At 41.0% G+C, this 14,729-nt stretch overlaps 1 protein-coding gene across 4 annotated transcripts in view; it reads left to right on the top strand.

Annotated features, from left to right (window-relative positions):
* Window positions 1-14,729, top strand: part of atrnl1b (attractin-like 1b) — a 73,439-nt gene that overhangs the window by 15,743 nt on the left and 42,967 nt on the right. For all 4 annotated transcript variants that reach the window (XM_037081469.1, XM_037081470.1, XM_037081471.1 and 1 more), the window contains 6 exons: window positions 928-1,115; window positions 2,260-2,473; window positions 2,584-2,775; window positions 7,907-8,143; window positions 9,153-9,290; window positions 12,657-12,750. In XM_037081469.1, coding sequence (XP_036937364.1) covers window positions 928-1,115; window positions 2,260-2,473; window positions 2,584-2,775; window positions 7,907-8,143; window positions 9,153-9,290; window positions 12,657-12,750 — 1,063 coding nt within the window. The remainder of the gene's footprint in view (window positions 1-927; window positions 1,116-2,259; window positions 2,474-2,583; window positions 2,776-7,906; window positions 8,144-9,152; window positions 9,291-12,656; window positions 12,751-14,729) is intronic.

The following is a 14,729-nucleotide window of genomic DNA, read 5'->3' as shown; positions in this document are numbered from 1 at the left end:
TTAATGGCTGTATTCTCAACATGTGGTCTTATTTTCTTTGAGTAGGGCACCCCTTGTTGAGCAGTATTTAATTAATGTTCTGATTTAAAGTGGTTGTAATAAATATTTGTATGACAATGTGAAAACAGTGTGACGGGAGTTGCTTGTAGTACAAAGAGTTATCACCTGAATCTGCAGCTCCCCATCAGGTTTACGCAGCTTTAGAGAGACATGGAACAGGCTCTGGTCTGGAGGTGTACCTAATTTGAACTGATTAAGAGATAATGAATAACCATTAATATCCTTAGGTGTGTGATATTCTACAAGTTGGAAAGAGAGGATGGAGTAGGCAACAACGACAAAGTCCAGGGAGAACTTTTTCTTTCATTAAAAACAAATGTCTGTAATTGCACAACAAAAGCGAGCAGATTATCGGTGCAATCTGCAATATTGCTTCTTCTGTTTACTTTCTCTGTGAACCCTCCATTGATGACACATACTTCATTGCAGTGGTTCCGCTCCACTAGTATAAAAGGTGGACTTGTTTGCTAGATAGCACCAAGGAACGATCCTGAATGGAATTGGTCCAAGAACCAAAGCTAATTTGCTGGAAAAGGGTGAAACATTTTTTTTTTAAGGCTCCAGCAGACATCTGTTGCCAGCAATAAAGCTCTAAAAAACTCACCATGTAGTTCCCTCTCAGCACTGAACAGCAGACAGATACAGTTAGAGACTAACTGGTGACCATAGTGGTGCATTTAGCAGCTAAACAGCCAGATATTTCCCTCAAGAGTTGGTGGAGACCAAAAAGCAAAAAGTGCATTTTCGGTTTATATCCGCCAGGTGGCCATTAACATGGCTCCAAATGAAAAACAATCCTTCTCTGAAACTGCTGGGTGTGTAAATAAGCAACTGTTTGCTGACAAGTTCACATCTCACCATATGCAGCCCAGCAGTGCAGCGAGGGTTGGAACCAGGTGGGCGAGGCCTGCCTGAGGATCAACTCTAGCCGCGAGAGTTACGACAATGCCCAACACTACTGCAAGAACCTCAACGGAAACATCGCCTCGCTCACCACCTCCAAACAAGTGGACTTTGTGCTCGAGGAGCTAAAGAAGCTGCAAGAACAAGACAAGGTAAATGTAGTTCAGTAAATAATTGAATCAAAGCTGCTAGAATTGCAGTGAAGCGTGAAAAACAGACCGTACATTGTTGTGGACAACATGCTTGCCTTGAATACTGTATATCAAATATATAAAGGTATAATCAGAAGCTGGTGTATCTGACAGAAGAGAGCCGAGAAGAGAGTTATTATCTGTTCGTCGAACCTGTCAGTAACTGATGAGTTATGCATTCTGAGATGATTTCCTCCTGATCCGTTTTGTACTTGTGTGCTGCTCTGATTTCTGTCTGATTGCGTCCCTGCTTTTAGCTTGTGAAATTTGCGTCTTTCAACCATTTTTCATCAATTTGTTTTCCGCTCGGCTGTGCTACAAACTGTACGGTTTGTTTACGACTATGACGCAGTTTCAAGTAAGCGCCGACGCCCAGGCTCTAGCATCTGCAGATACAGTGATAATCACACTTCCCTTACTTTTTGTTTTGTCTTTTTTGAACTGTATTATCCTCCGCCCTTTCCTCTATCACAGTTTCTTTTTTATATAACAAAACAGGGCCACATGCTGGCTGTCTCTCTCTGTCTCAAAATGTGTCTGCCTGCTGCATTTGACCGGCCTTCAAATTTTCGTCGCTACCAGTCTCCATATTCTTCTGGCCAGCTCATAAAATGTAACTCGTAACTTCTGATTTGTTCCTACTCCTAACAGCGTCATATTTCAAACCTCTTCATCTTTAATGGAGATGATTAAATACGCTTTTGGGCAAAACACACAGTCTGTCATCTCGCCACAGCTACATTTCCCAAAATTGTGGAACCTACTGATGATTTTAGCTTGGTCATGCCTGCTGTGTTTGTTAGGATATCATTTGTTGTCTGTCTGCCGGGTTGAAGCTTGCCTGTTTGTTCCAAACACAACCTTGACGTGCCATTTCCCATCATTTTCCGCATTACATTAAAAGTTGAATCCTCAAGGCAAATAAGTAATCATATCTGTGAAATTATGCTCAGTAGACTTTTAATAGCATTCTTGCCTCCCCAGGTGTAAATGCAGTAGCCATTAATTTCTTAAATAGCATGTTGGAGCAGAAATGGGGGGCACAGTTTTATCTGACATTTGAATACCTAGTGGCCTCATAAAGCCCTTTGCCATTTCTCCACAGAGGTTGTCTCCCTGGGTGGGCCTGAGAAAAATCAACGTGTCATACTGGGGCTGGGAGGACATGTCCCCCTTCACCAACAGCAGCCTGCGCTGGCTGCCTGGGGAGCCCAGTGACTCTGGTTTCTGTGCCTACCTGGAGGAGCCTCAGGTGTCCGGTCTGAGGGCCAATCCATGCACTGCCACTGCCCACGGCCTCATCTGTGAAAAAGCTACAGGTGAGAGACACACACATGGATTTTTATATGCTGCATCTGTTTGGAAAAATGTTGACATGACACAGGAGTTACGGTCAGATTTGACTCATTGTGCTTTCCTTCCTGTCCAGGAAACCCCAATCAGAGTTCCCGTCCATCCTGTAAGAAGCCTTGCTCGCTGCACACCACCTGCACCAACTGCACCAGCCAGGCCATGGAATGTATGTGGTGTGGCAGCGCGCAGCGTTGTGTCGACTCCACTGCGTATGTCATCTCTTTCCCTTATGGCCAGTGTCTTGAGTGGCAGACTGGAGACTGTGTGGGTAAGTTTCTCTCTATATGAGGCTCTTTTGTATAGTCTGGCGTTATAAGCTTCCCCATAGTGGCTTCTGCAAGCAGTCAGTAATCATCAGTGAGAGAAAATGGACATAAAGGCAGCAAACGGCTTGAAATGGAAGGTGTTTGTGTCAGTGGGTAAATGGTATTAGTTTCCTGTGATTGGCTTTGGAAGCTGCTTTCGGGTTGTAATGGCCAATTACACCCGTAGGTAGTTGCCCCAACTGTTAGATTTCCCTGCTGACCATTCAGCAGATGGACTCTTTACCATTAGCTGGCTTTAAGTGGTTTAAAGAGGGTCATGTGTTAAGGAACATTTCAGAGATGCACATAAATAACTTTATTCTGTGAATGAAAAGAGAGCATAGAAGCACTGCCTGCACATACAGTAAGGCTGCATGAGTTCTTTTTTTCATCTGGCAGAAAACATAAATAGCACAGACAGGAATTTACACCTGATTATTGGAAAAGCTCAGTAGTGTCATAGTAGGCTCATAGTGTCATGTTTGTCTTCATCAAATACTGTAATCTTCACATTCTGAAAATGTGCTGACTTAATGTGCCTCTCTGGACATTGCACAAATTATGTGACATTTAGCCCAGAGGCAACCTCGGAGAGGCCCGACATAGATGTTAAAATGATTAATTATATTTTTTTCGTTGTTAAGATGTCTTGATCAGCAACATTTTGAATTTAAAACATATTTTTGTTGCGGAGCGGATGGTGGAAGTAGCTAGCGAGTGAGTGTTCTTGCCTACTTCTCATCTCCCTTGAGAGCTGCGCTGTACTTATCACAAATCAACAATTTCTCTCGAGACACAGTTTGAACTATTCAGTAAGACACTGTCCTCTTTACTTACTTTTTACTTGTTTTAAGACAAGTCGCCAACAGATGGTGAAAAATAACCTCATAACTAAGATAATCCACGTCTGCCATGTCCACGTCATCTTTTTGTGCTTGTGTGGATTAAGTGCATTCATCATTTTATAGTTTCTAGCCATTACATCCTCTAATTATCCTGTGCATGTTGATGAAGGTCTTAGTCATCCAGGTCATGGTAATTCTAAGTGCTGAATCGTAGGCAACAGGACATGGCCTGCAACTGGTTAGTTAGAACTGAAGAAGCCTCTTGGATAAGAGTTGAAACATCTTCAAGTACCCAAAACGCATCTAGTTGCCTATAAGATAGCACTTCGAATGATCCTGTTGGTGGATAAAATAGCAGCAAACAAAAGGGATTACTCATCATGGTTGGATAGAAACAGTGAAAGGCTAAAATTCAAACATGAAACAGTATCTTGGAACACATCCAAATGTAAATTAAAGACGTCCTGGACACATGCAGAGGTAAACCTGTTAGCATCAGAGAGCTCCCTCACTTGAAGGTCAGTATCGCTCTTCTGCTGTTCTTCAGCCTGATGTATGAATTTTATCCATAGTTGTGTCAGATAGTAAAAAAATCTCAGATCAGTTTAGCCCAAATTTATTGAGTTGAAGGGTACAGTCTCAATTTAATTTGTGTCAGCTGTTGCTGGGTAACCCAGAGACGACTCTGTACACTGTGGGGGTGTTTGTCTCAAGGAATTTGTCCCTTCAGGCGTGAAGGACGGAGAAGGGTATCCTATAAATTCCCTGTGTTTCCTCCCCTCTCTATGTTTGTTCTGCAACTTCACATTCACTCCCACCTTACTTCTTCCCTCCTCATTTTCAGTGCAGAGGCAGGCGTGCTTTATGCTGAGCACACAGCATAAATGCACTAAAAAACCATAGACCTAGGATGAAATATTCAGCAGTAACATCGCCTGCAGAGGGGCTTTGAAAAGGAAGATATGTCGGTATTTGGTGCTGTCTGCAGAGAATTGTCTCATTTTGCAGATCTGAGGTAGTGCGTTGCTAAAAGTTGGTTGTTTGTTGCTTCGCAGTGAGGAATAACTCTTCATTTATTGGCTTTCTACAGCGGTTCTACTCATCATCTCTTGTCACGATTTAAACACTTGTCATCTGCTGATTGCGGGGTGCATGAAAAGATGTGTCAGGACAGAGAAAAATATGACTTTGCTTTTCTGTTTCATCAAGATGGGTCAGGCGAGGCAAATCCCCTGAAGCTACATTTAGTTCAGACAGAATATTAAACGCACAAGGTCGAGTTCTCTTTCCCCTTTTCCCTCATTGCATTTTTCCTTGGTCCTTGATTTGATCTTTTATATCAGGACTGGCCTGTATTCGTCCTGCATTACTGTTTTAGCTCCTGCAGTTGTGCTGTAGCTGATTAAGGCTGAAACGGGGGCTGATGTCGACACTCAAGTTAGGAAGGACGACTTTTTATTTGCAGCGATCGCTCAAGCGTCCTTATCAAACACGTTATATTTGATATTTGGGGGCCTTTGGTGGCTTTTATTAGACATCTGGCAGAGATAAAGCGGAAAAAGGATGAGAGCAAGGGTAGATTGGGGATTTTAAACATTAAAAACAACATTGATTAATTGAGAAAATCATATGCAGTTTAACTACATGAAAATAGTTGTAACCCTTGCCTAGAGACAGCCACCTAAACAAGGACAGACGCTTGCTATTAGTTGATTAGTTGTTGCTTTTGATGATATTTTACTTTTCTAAATGAAGCCATTAGCAAGAAGGGGAATAGATCAATATGTGTCTCTGCTATTAAAAATAATTACAAGTACGCTGTTGGTCTTTAAAAACTAGGCTTCATTATAATTTAAGAGGCCCTGGCTTGACTGCTTCCTCTGAGGAAATAGTAATTTCTTACAAAGAGAAATTAGGATGGAGTAATAGCAGCAAAGCTCCAGTCCACAGACTCTACAGGATACTTGTTGATTTAAAGCAATAAAAGCCATGTCAAGACACAGAAAAAAGATTTCATTCACATTGCTCTCAGATGTCGACTCGGTGAGGTTGTCATTTTGATCAATCATTTTCTCTGTGAGAAAACTCTGTAGGCAGTCTGCAGACACAGATGGAAGTAAAAGTAAGCACAAGAGACTTTGAACAATAAATTGATGTTATGAAAGTGATTATACAGAATACAGGTTATGTTTTCTTTAAGATGAGAGACTTCAGCTCCTGGGCATCAGATTTGGTTGTTCCTATTCACGCCTATATTGATTTATCTGTCAAAATCTAAAGGTGAAATATGCAAATGTTGTTTCCGTGGCAGATTATTCATTTCAACGTGAGTTTTTGCATGTGTGGCAAGACGAACATCCCCATCCAGCTGCTGCTTCTTCTCAGAATGTGATGTTCCTGAGAAATCTGCCACTTTATGTCCTGTCGTCAAAACAAACTTAAACGGCCTTACTTTGTGCTGATTGCCCTTGGTTTCACATCCATTAGCAGAATCGCGGGAGATTTGTTTGACATAAACTGAGGTAAAAGCACTCAATGTTTGTCTCTTTAAAATAGTAGTGGCACCCCCCTCACTACCCCCTCCTCTCTCTGAAGTGTCTGCCTGGCAGGCAAGTGGCGACGCTGAAACTTGTCAAGCAATTTAGTGGCCTGAAAGTTCGTCCCCCAACTGACAAAACAAGCATCTGAGCGAGCTGCCACTTCACACATCACATTTAAGCCTTTCAGCGAACTTTGCTCAAATTACGAACTTTTCACTGGCCCTTGTTCGCTGGAGCATTTTCAGCATCATTCTTTGGCTTTTTCCCCTCTCGGTCAATGGTTTGATGCTCAGCAATCTCCTCTAATCGGCTCTCAAATCTGTTGCCCCGACATCTCGCTAGATGAGGCCAATCAAAAGATCTTGTCACAATTTATGCAAGGACATTTTTTTACCATTAGACAGTACAGTTGGTGAGATCTCATCTTGAATTGGCAAGTTCAGTCTGGTGCCCTTTTAAATTAATTAAAATATAAATATATATAAACAGTTGGGAAAGTTCAGAGTAGAGCAAGTAAACTAATTCTGGAACTGAAAGAGATGTCATTTGAAGAGGGGTTAAGAAAATAACAAGTGCCACGTTTGAAGTCTGTTACGTTGTTCATAGAATCTATGAAATAACCAGGAGAAATAAGCAGGAATTCCTTGAACTTAGTCCCTCTCAAGTGTTCCTCTGTAAAAGCTTCTTTACACTTCTTGCTTTAAGAGCATGGACTGAGCTTGACTTGCACAGTTGAATGTGGAGTGTGTTTTTATCCTTTACCAGGAAATGTTTAACACATTTCAATAAATAATCACTTTCTGTTTTGTTTTGTTTTTTTGGCAAATAGCACATTGATGTTGAGGCTGAAAAGCCGGCATGCTTCAAAATAAAATCCTCAAAGCAACATCCTCTAGCATTTCTGTTTGCCCTTGTTGTTTTTGGTGCTCTGCTGTGAATGCTGCTGATGTTTCAAGGTGACAGCGGTAAATGGCAAATAAATGTTAACACGAAAAGACGTGGACAAATGTGGCCAAAGAACGAATGTAAATGACGTAGTCAAGTTAGAGGTTGAGTTTAAATCTTACTGAAATGCAGCAGTAACCAGGGCTGGACAATATATGGATATTGCATCGTCATCAAGATATGAGGCTGTATGTCCTCTTCAGATTTTGGATATTGTTAAATTGTGATATGGCATCAGTGTTGTCCTTTCCTGGCGTTAAAGGCTGCATTATGGCAGAATGATGTAATCTTCTGAACTCATCAAACACTTTGGCTTGTTCTGATACTTGTCTTCATCCACTTAGTCACTATATCCACAATGCTGATGAGTACTTGTCAGTAATCATGTTGTGTTAGTATTTTGTCTCAGTTCCATCAGTCATCCCTGCAGTATATTCCCAGTGTTGTTGTTGAGATATTTGATTAAGAAATCGTTTTTTGTTTTTTATTTCTGAAGTGCTTTTTAGGGTATTTCAAATTATCGAGATGTGTGTGTGTGTGTGTGTGTGTGTGTAGATAGATAGATAGATAGATAGATAGATAGATAGATAGATAGATAGATAGATAGATAGATAGATAGATATTGTGTATTGAATTCTGCTTTGATGCCATACTGCCAATTAATGGGAGTTTACAATGATACTGGTGGGGGGTGAATTCCTGAGTCCGTCATTGCTGATGAGAAGTAAAGCACAAGCCTTTCACTTTCTTTTTCTCCTTTTTAGCCCAAAACTGTTCAGGACTGCGGACGTGTTCCCAGTGCTTGGAGCAGCCTGAGTGCGGCTGGTGCGGAGATCCCAGCAGCACAGGCAAGGGCCTGTGCATGGAGGGCTCGTACCGGGGTCCGATGAAGAGGCCGGCGAAGCAGGGCCAGCAGAGCCAGCAGTCCCAGGACATGAGCCTGGAGCCGGGCAGCTGCCCGAAAGACAAGGGCTATGAGTGGGCCTTCATTCACTGCCCTGGTAAGGGGATCCACTTCCTGTTCAGCTACTGAAGTGGCAGAGCGTCATGTGAAGTGTGTCTTCTTGAGAGATTATTATTACCTATTGACTGTCTTAAGTTTAAAAAGATGTTCTGGTGGAGGATTCCTGTTACAGCTTCTCCTATGCAACTAATCCGTCCCTGCTGACTGTATGCAACATTATGCTCATGTGCCATTTAATGCTTTCATCAAGCCCATACAACCACATCGCGTAAGATGATAATATACTCAATGCTACAGCAGTTGTAATTTGAGAATGCGAGGCGTGCTTGGTTGCTCAGTGGCTCAGTGGGAAGTCTGACATCAAATGTGAAGGCTTTGGATGATATTTTGCATCAGTGTGGGTTTAAACCTGCTTGTTTCTCAGATTTGCATATTGGCTATTTTTTATCTAAAAATGAATTAAATGCATAACTTGTAACAAAGTATTTCTCCACTGTGGTACTTTTACTGGAGTACTAGGTTTGAGTACCTCTTTCACCTGCAGGCTTCTTACATGATGATCAACATTTTTTTTTCAAATTCTGTCAAATGCCTAATTTGTCTTTCCAATATGACAACTAGATACAGGTTCATTAAAAGTTACGGCCAATGCAAATATTCTAAAAGGCCAATCCAATTAAATAATAATTAATTTGACGTGGCAGACACAAGCTACTGACGGCTCTAATGGGTCCGCTGCTTTTCTAGGAAGCTGTAAGGATAACAACCCGAGGTGCAAGATCTGTTGGGCTGGTGACAAATCTTTGTTGTTTACCAGCTACAGAGAGGATGTTTAAATGATTGTGTGACTTCGTGCTAAACCATGACTTGTATACCTTGCAAAATGGTTAAGCCTGTTGTAGACGTGATGTGTTCACTGTGTCCACATTCACAGTCACTGTTTTCTAAATGTTTATCTGAAGGGTCTGCAGAAAGACAAACCAGTGAAATTCATCACGACTCTGAAGCGCTGTTTAATCTTTAACCTCTCCCCGTTTGTCTCACAGCATGCCAGTGTAATGGCCACAGCACGTGTGTGAACGGCAGCGTGTGTGAGCAGTGCCGTAACCTCACCACTGGTCCGCACTGCCAGACCTGCATGCCTGGTTACCATGGAGACCCTACCAATGGGGGAAAATGCCAGGGTGAGTGTGCATCAACATGAGTCGTTCTTGCAGATTAAATGGCTTTTCTCGTGTCAGCTGCAGTAGTTTCACCCCCAACTGTCCTTTAATTCTTTCTCAGTCAATCTGTTTGTATTTCATTTAAGTTAACATTTAGTTTAAACAAATACAACACAAATGAAATCCTCTATTTATCTGGACCTGATCTGCAGTGATAGATAGATTAAATAAATTGTTGGAGCAATGTTAACTAGTTGCTTGAGCAACATTAAGCAATACAGAATCATAACCAACAGAGGGCACTATTGTGTATTGATTAGAATTTGTCTGCCTTGTTTGATTAATGGAAATATTTCTCCATGTGCCGGTGTCTTAATGTGTTGACAGAAAAACAACTAAAGGCACAAACAGAAGTGTGGACGCTGTTGGTTCATTTACACTGCGGCGACTCGGTCAAAACACCACTCTCGCTCCCTCAAGATGGTGAAACGTCAAGTTTAACTGTACTTTCCTCACTTAAGAGTGAATGTAGAGCAGACACAGCGCTCTGAGGGAAGCTGAAGGTCAAATACTGACATCTTGTATTACTGTGGTTTTTCACGCCCTTAAAAAGCTGCTTTGTTGGAAACAGAGATGCGTCTACATCTTGTATCTTGATTGATACACACACACACACACACACACACACACACACACACACACACACACACACACACACACACAGGATGGTTTAACCTTACGTAACCCTGGCATTATAAAAATCTGCAGTGATTTACTAATTTTCAGGGGGTTGTTATCAATCTCTGCCTCTCTGGATGTCAAACTGTTTTAATTGAGTTTTTTGTTTGAGCAGCACATGATGCAGATTTATTATCTGTCCCCTGCTCAATGCACAATAAATTTCCTTGACTGATGGCAACCCATAATTTATACAGCCTTATTGTCTCCAAAGCAAAAGCATGTAATGTTTGCTGAGTTTTAATTTGGAGAATGGGTGCAAACATCAAACTAAAGATACAAATGTGTCAGAGCTGTTTATAAATACATTAGTGAATGACAAAAGATTGGTAGTAGAGCTTCGTCGTCAGGGGGAGATGTAGACACACTCGTCTCTATGAGACATGAATAGCATTCCTGAGAAATTATATGGAGGCTATTGTTTGAATCAGGCGACACACACACACACACACGCACGCACACACACTCACACACACACTCACACATATACCTGGGAGCTTTACGGTCTCAGATACCATCTGTTAATGCATAGGCTGTAGCTACAACCTGTAAAGTGAAACTACACAGGTGAACAGCTGTGAAGGGAATAGTCTTATTCTTTCAGAGCCTGAGGACCAAATGACTCAAACTCATTATGTGCCGTTACCACATGCAAATACACCCATGTTTTTCCACCTTGATTTAACACCTTAAAAGGTGCACTGTGCAGTTTTATGGGGAAGTTTTTAGGAAGGGAAACATCTTGAGCGATTGATTGTCATGACTGAATAAACAAGATGTCCTCAAAGGAAAAGACAACTTCATATGGATTTACTTGTAGCTTCAAACAATGTTTTGGGGACCTTATTCTCCTCTGGTTGGCTTGTTTATTCAGTTATGGAGAAAATAAATTCCTTGGAGTTTGTATTATTGCCTTCTTAATATTTTAGATATTACCTTTGATGATCTACTATTGATATGTACTATCAAAATAAATAAATTCAAATTCAAAGAAATAAAATACATAAAAGTGAAGACCAGGGCTCTATTGCATATTTAATGTTTGTTGGCTTCACAGCACGATTAAATCTCTGTACTACCAGCTGTCGGGAACAAGAGGTGTAGCAGAACGTGCTAAAAGCAGCCCTATCACCTGAAATATTCATATCAGAGAACCGCTGAGAAGAAGGTGCAACACTGGGAGGGGAGACTGTGTCCACTGACCCTGCTGTTATCCCTCTTCTCAGTGTTTTTAAAGCTCAGTCAAGTGAGAGGAAAGGGTCTGGTTTTTTTGTGCAAACCTTGAAAGGCTGCCACACTTGAAGCACTTCAGAAGCCAATTTACTCTTTTCTTTCCACACATCTGTTACTGCACTGTTTGTATTACACACGCACACCCATGCACCTAGCGGATATCCTGATGTCCCATCTGGAGGGAGGAGGGGGGGCATATTTTTCTCTGTAATGTATCAGATCTATGAAGTTCAGCCAATCTTTTGGGAAACACACTTGTTTACCATCTTACCCAGATCGATATCAATTTCATCTCAGCATGCTCAGTACAGCAGAAGTGGTGTTCGTAGACTAGCTTAGCATAAACTCAGTGAGCAAAGGGGGAACTGTTAGCGTAGTGCCTTAAGGTGAGGGTGGTGCAGACTGTTACGGTGCAGATTGTGGAAGCTGTCGGTTTATTGTGCCCCCAGGAGCTCCCCAACTCAGAGGTTTACAACAGTTACTACTGCAATTACTTTTCAACCTCTCTTTGGCACCATTGTTAGAATTGACTCTTTATACACTTTATGTTTACTTCTCTGTAGTTTTTATCTAATGTTATTGAACACAGTAATTGAAGCTCATGATTAACTGACTAATCGTTTTGACTATGAATAGCTAAAAAATGCTCATCACAAACCTTCCAGAGCCCAAAGTGACTTTCTTTGGTCTTTAAATGGCTAAAACCTGAAAATTTACTATCATAAATCACAAATAATTGAAGCAAATCCATAAATCAAACGTGTTATTGATCACATTCAGCCACCAAAAAGGCATTGCACTCAAGTCACAACGTGGCTGATGGTGGAAACATACGCTCTCTCCTAGCTAGTAAACATTAAACGTTGCCAATGCTAGCTACTGTGAATGTCGCCAAACAATAGCTAGCTAACATTAGGGTGCAGTGCAGTGTGCTGGATTCATACTGTAGAACTTTTTTTCCCTCACCAACTGGCAACAAAACACAGGTACCGCTTGATATCAGCGGCATCTTTCTATTGGCTGACAAACCTTGTTAGAAGCTTGAACCAACTGTCATAATTCTTACACAATAAACACTGTAAAATTATAAATTTACAATCATAATATTGTTTTTAAGTAAAAGAGATTTTTTTATTCTGCATCTTGCTACGCTTTATACATCAAGCTCTCTTTAAATATTTCAATGTGATTTATTATTTTTATTATTATTATTAGTAGTAGTAGTACATTATTTTTGAATTGTTTCTGAGGTTGCTCACTATGAAAGCACAGTAAAAAAAACAAACCATCACTTTCTCTACATCTCCAGCGTTGTTTAATCAATATTGTCTCTGTTCCCTCTTTTCTCCCTTTGTTACACCCTCCCTCTCCCTCCCCCGTCTTCCTCTCCATCTGTGTTTTTGTCGCCTCTTCCAGCCTGTAAGTGTAATGGTCATGCAAGTGTGTGCCAGGTGTTAACTGGCAAGTGCTTCTGCACCACCAAGGGGATCAAAGGAGACCAGTGCCAGCTGTGAGTACTCCAACCACATGCTTGTGCACACAAACACACACACCTACAACCATGAGAACACAGAACTTACCCAGCATGCCATGTAGCGTTTTAACTAGTTGCATTTTTGCAGCATTTTTATTTGTACGACATTAGGCCATGGTCAGTTCAGCATTCCTACACCCTGTTCCAACTAAAATTCTTAATGACTTAAGGTAATGTCAATCAAAAGTGAGTCTTTGAGCTGTCTGTCACCGTGCCAGTAATCACTTGGGATGGAGCCCTGATGAAACGCTCGGGGCTATTTTTAGGGAAACCCATTTTGACAAGTGAGACAGATGCACACGGGAAGGTATTGTGTGCCGTTTATGAAACTCTGCCTAAAAATTAAAATAAGGATTCCGGTTCTTCGATCCCAGCAAATTTATGATTCGTCTTCAAGGACACAAAGACAGAGCTTCTGCTTTTGAGATTTGAAAATCAACTTGGAGATTTTAACAAGGGTAAATACAGATTCATGACAGTCAGAGTGGAACAAATCAGCCCAAAGCATGTGATTTAATCTTAGCAGACAAAATGATTGATAACAAGGCATTTAACAATTGACAATACATCATAATGGATGGCTGGTAGGTGACCCAGAGGAATTCTTTTTTCTTAAGCAATAACATTTAGAAACATATCTGTACAGGGAACGTTCACCCACTGATGAAAATTATGTCAATATCTACTCACATCTACCAATGGCTTGTTTTTTACATTCTAAAACAAGCTCCACCTACGTCTAGAATACTGCAATATTGTTTTTTGGGGATAGATAATGACTAGATTTTCATTTTTTTTTGGGTGAATTTATTATTTGATATTGTACAAATACTAGATCAGGATTGTTTTCTCCCCAAGAGGATCACTGCGTTCGTCTTTAAATACTGGCTGTCGTGTTGAAGCACTTAAGTTCTGCAGTGGTGGAGCGCAGTTATTGATAAGTCAGAAAGACACTAGAAAATAAGTAATTAATTTGATACACACTAAATGGAAATTGACTAGATTTAATTTTGAATCATGACGCTAGCTGACTTCCAGGAACCATTATGTTTTAATTATATAATGGGATTCATAGACTGTGACAGATCGAATAATTAAAATGACCTCTGAAGTAATTCATGAATTTCACAATGTGGTCATGAGCATTGTTTTCTGAGCCCTTCTGATGCGGAGGCTGGGACGCCGAAGTGATTTGGTGGTGTGAAAGCAGAGAACGATCCAGCCTAAGTGTATTTGCCAGAAACTCCACCTCTAGCAGGATTTCTGCTGATGCGGTGGATCCTCCCCTGGTGTAGGAGGGACCACCTCCACTTAGCTGTCTGTTTTCCCAGTTGTAAGCAGAATGGACACTGATGTTTTTAATTCCCCTAATGCATGAAGAGTGGTGGAGGGGTCACATACACACACCCACACGCATGTTTTTTTTTCCCCCCAGAACATGCCCTCAAAATATCTCTGACGTTGTGTGCCTGGATCAAAATAACGCACCCGTTTTTTCTGCATTCAAGATTGTCGTCATCTCATCCCACACATTTCACATTTATCACACTGATAGAATTGAGGCATCTTCTCGCTGAATACAATTTTAGTCAGCAAAAGTCGCATGTAATGTTGTTGTCATGACACTCTTAAAGATGCGCCGTGGAGTTAAATTTTTTTATAAACTCAAGTTCCCAGAGGTCTCAGAGACAATTTGAAAGCATTTGTCAAGTTTTTTTTTAAAGTTTTGTTTGATTGTTAACATCTAATTTTATGAGCTATTCTTCTTCTTTCTCACTTTGTGTGCCCCAATGCCTCAGTCCGTATACACATGCAAACAAAACAGAAACCCTTCCTCAGTAGCACCACTAGTGGTCGAAAACATCGCAGGGTACCTTCTTGTAACCCTTTTGATTTTAATCTCAAACATTGTTGTGGTCCTTTTTATCCTGTTTTTATCAGTAAGGTTTGAGTCT

This window comes from Acanthopagrus latus, chromosome 20 (genome assembly GCF_904848185.1).
Source record: "Acanthopagrus latus isolate v.2019 chromosome 20, fAcaLat1.1, whole genome shotgun sequence".
NCBI classification, from domain to species: domain Eukaryota; kingdom Metazoa; phylum Chordata; class Actinopteri; order Spariformes; family Sparidae; genus Acanthopagrus; species Acanthopagrus latus.
This window is presented reverse-complemented; position numbering and strand designations above follow the sequence as displayed.